The following is a 3,445-nucleotide window of genomic DNA, read 5'->3' on the forward strand; positions in this document are numbered from 1 at the left end:
GGAGCTAACTCTAGCTAACATTCAGTCAGGTAGGAGGAGCTAACGCTAGCTAACATTCAGTCAGGTAGGAGGAGCTAATGCTAGCTAACATCATTCATCAGGTAGGAGGAGCTAAGTCTAGCTAACATTTAGTCAGGTAGGAGGAGCTAACGCTAGCTAAAATTCAGTCAGGTAGGAGGAGCTAATGCTAGCTAACATCATTCATCAGGTAGGAGGAGCTAACGCTAGCTAACATTTAGTCAGGTAGGAGGAGGTAACGCTAGCTAAAATTCAGTCAGGTAGGAGGAGCTAATGCTAGCTAACATCATTCATCAGGTAGGAGGAGCTAACACTAGCTGATGTTATTCACTCATAAAGATCAATAGAACTCCTAGAAACAACATCTATGAGCAGGAGGTCTGGTTCTGATCAGGTTCTGTTCCTGTGCTGAACCAAATATTAATCAGAACCATAATCAATTGGGACTCAGAACAGAAACAGGTTATTCAAGCTATAAATGATATTTGAGAATTTTTTATGATTATTTTGACCAGAAATCTGTATTATACCCCGCCAGCATGCCCAGGTGGGCCCCATATGAGGAAAAGAAGGGCAGACCAGATGGGTCCCACATGGGGCCTCCCTTTCCCCAGATGGGGCCCACATAGGCATGCAGGCAGGGAGAATCACCAAGGTGTGGTAACCAAATGTTAGCAAATGCTAACAACATGGGGGTTCAAGCTTCTCCAGTTGCATTCAAGTCACAAAAATCAAGACTTTGCACTGAAACTCGTTGCTCAGACTGGAGACTTGGACTCGAGTCTTAGTTCCAGTTTTAATCTGATGAGATGAAGAGTGAGAGGAAGTCAGTCCGAATGTTTTACTTTGAAAGGATTAGCTTGGTTGTTAGCCAGAGATGTTGGTGGATTATTATGGGATGTTAATGGTGCCTAATGATCTGAGTTTATAATAACGACCACATTAATGTCTCTCCATCTGAAAGCTGCTTTGTGTGACTTTTGTGGAGATTATTGTTTCTCCAGTGAGATTCTTAAAGGTTCAGAAGAATCAGAGTTAAAATCATCCATTTATTTAGACCAAAATGCAGAAGAACTGGTCCATCACCATGTCTGCTTATGGGAAAACACAGCAAGATGGCGCCTGACAACAGCTTCTGTCTGAATGTGTCACTTCCTCTAACCTGAGCTGTGTGTGCATCCATGTACACACACACACACACACACTAGAAGAGAAAGAGGAAAACAGAATTATTTATTCCAACACTTTGGATCAGTCAGAACCAAAGAAACACAAGTGACCTCTGACCTTCTCTTCGGTAGCAGCTGCTAAGCTAGCTGCACTTCCTGTTCCAGTCGTTAAGACGTTCAGCACTTTATTTACATTTTCCATTTGCCTCATTCATTATGTCAGCTTTTACTATTTAGAATAGAAAACAAACATTTTACGTGTGGAATTAGAGAATATTAATAAAACTTAATCTCAGAGTTTAAATTATAGAAACATGACAGGTAAACGTGTTCTGATTGTTTTTATCAGCTGTTCTTATTCTCTCAGTTTCATATTAATCCTGTTTCTGTACGACAATAATTTATAAAACAGTTTATTTACACTGAACCTGCTATGACTGTCAAATTCCTGTAGGTGGCAGCAAATATAGTTTATGATCTTCCCATTTTAAAGGATAATTTTCCTTAATTTAGACAAAATACAAAAAGAACTTAAAAACAAGGTATTTTAATATATTCATGTAAATCCATCATGTTTTATCTTTTCCTTCCAGTTTGATCAACAAACAGCTGCAGCACAACGACAACCAGTTTGTTTATGCAGCAAAATTCACAACGAATGTTTCTGTAAGTTTTTACAAAAATAAATATATTATTAATTATTTTATGTAAATGTTTTGTGTTTTTGCCTGATGGTTTATCCCGTCCAGAACCGCAGCAGAACCTTCCTGTGTTCTGACCAGAGCTTGTTTGGTTTCCAGGTTCTGGACGCCTCCTTGGTTGGTTCTGACCAGCAGACGATGGCGGACCGGCTGCAAAGCGCTGCAGAGGTCTCTCCCTGCTCCACACAGGAAGTTCTGGTTCCGACCCGCAGCACCGACCCATCAGACAGAAACACCAGGCAGGAAAACGGGTCGGAACCGCAGCATCGTGTCCCGGTCAGCAGAAAGCTCTACAACCAGATAGTCTGTGGGTCAGAACCCGACCAGCAGAACCCTCAGATGGATCAAGTACTGTATGAAGCCGACCCGGTTTCCAGAACCCCCAGAACCTCCAGAACCCCCAGGACCCCCAGAGCCGCCCCCAGCCCAGATGACCCCCTGGTCCAGTTTGACCAGCAGCAGATCGTCATGCTAGCAGACGATGAGGTGGTGAGAACAGCTGCAGCTTCTCTCTTCCACAAACATCCAGCGGTCAGTTCGCTTCACGCCGTCCGTCCCCGGCACCGAGTCCGGCAGGTCAAAGGTCAGGCGGCGCCTCTGTCGGAACGCAGCAGCCTGGTTCTGGTGGGTCACGGAGCCAGAGAGCCTTCAGGAGAGATGAGGATATCGGGGTACAGCTACCAGGACGTGGCCAGGATCATCCAGAGCAGCTCCAGGATCGGCCAGAAGATCCAAACCACCGCGGTGGTGGCCTGTGGCGCGGGATCGGACCGCCGCTTCCCACAAGCTCTGCTGCAGACGCTGCACCGAGCCGGCCTGGAGACGGAGCTGCACCTGTGGGAGACCGCCGTCCAGGTGGCGGAGACGGGAGACGTCCTGAGTCAGGACGGAGCGCGGTGGAGATCTGGAGATCACAGCAAGAAGCTGGTTCTGACTGTCGGCCCGACCGGAGAGATCCGGAGGAGGGACGACCGCCGAAACTGCACCGGGCAGGAAGTTCCCACCAATCAGACGGCGCTGCTGGGGAATGGAGACAATGAAGACTCATCAGTTGACTCACGTTTTGATAAGTACAGAAGCAGCTGGCCGGATAAACCAAGTCATTTTGTAACTCCTGAAGTTTTGGACAAAATATTTGAAACATTAAAACAAAATGTTAAATATCTTGAAGCTCTTAGTTGGGGATTCTTTCACTCAAACCAACCAATACCAGATAAAGCCGACTTGAACGATTTCAACATGAACAACTATGTTGTTGGGAAAAGAGATAAAAATGGAGCAATTGACTGGTTGACAAAAGAAGATGATGTGAAAGAGCTTCTTAAAAAGTGTTATTTGATTAAATCAGGAAGTGACATCAGAAACATCATCCGCCACTTTGCAAAGGATGGAGAGACAGAGATCACATACCTGATGGTTAATAACTGGATTTATGAAGTTGATCCTCAAACTCTTTATGTTTATCCTGTTGGAAAGAAGCTGATCAACAAGGTGAAGCAAAGTATCTCAGTCCAAATGGGAAAGAAAAATTACCCAGATATCAAAGCAGGTATCCAT

The 3,445-nt window shown here is 44.9% G+C and overlaps 1 protein-coding gene across 1 annotated transcript in view; it reads left to right on the top strand.

The window, feature by feature from the left end:
• The first annotated feature begins 1,777 nt into the window (after positions 1–1,777).
• Positions 1,778–3,445, top strand: part of LOC106943588 (uncharacterized) — a 5,725-nt gene continuing 4,057 nt past the window's right edge. The window contains exons 1-2 of the mRNA XM_015026894.1: positions 1,778–1,853; positions 1,988–3,379. Coding sequence (XP_014882380.1) covers positions 2,027–3,379 — 1,353 coding nt within the window. The 5' untranslated portion in view covers positions 1,778–1,853; positions 1,988–2,026. The remainder of the gene's footprint in view (positions 1,854–1,987; positions 3,380–3,445) is intronic.

This window comes from Poecilia latipinna, unplaced genomic scaffold (genome assembly GCF_001443285.1).
Source record: "Poecilia latipinna isolate Pla-1442-1.1 unplaced genomic scaffold, P_latipinna-1.0 Scaffold5512, whole genome shotgun sequence".
NCBI lineage: Eukaryota > Metazoa > Chordata > Actinopteri > Cyprinodontiformes > Poeciliidae > Poecilia > Poecilia latipinna.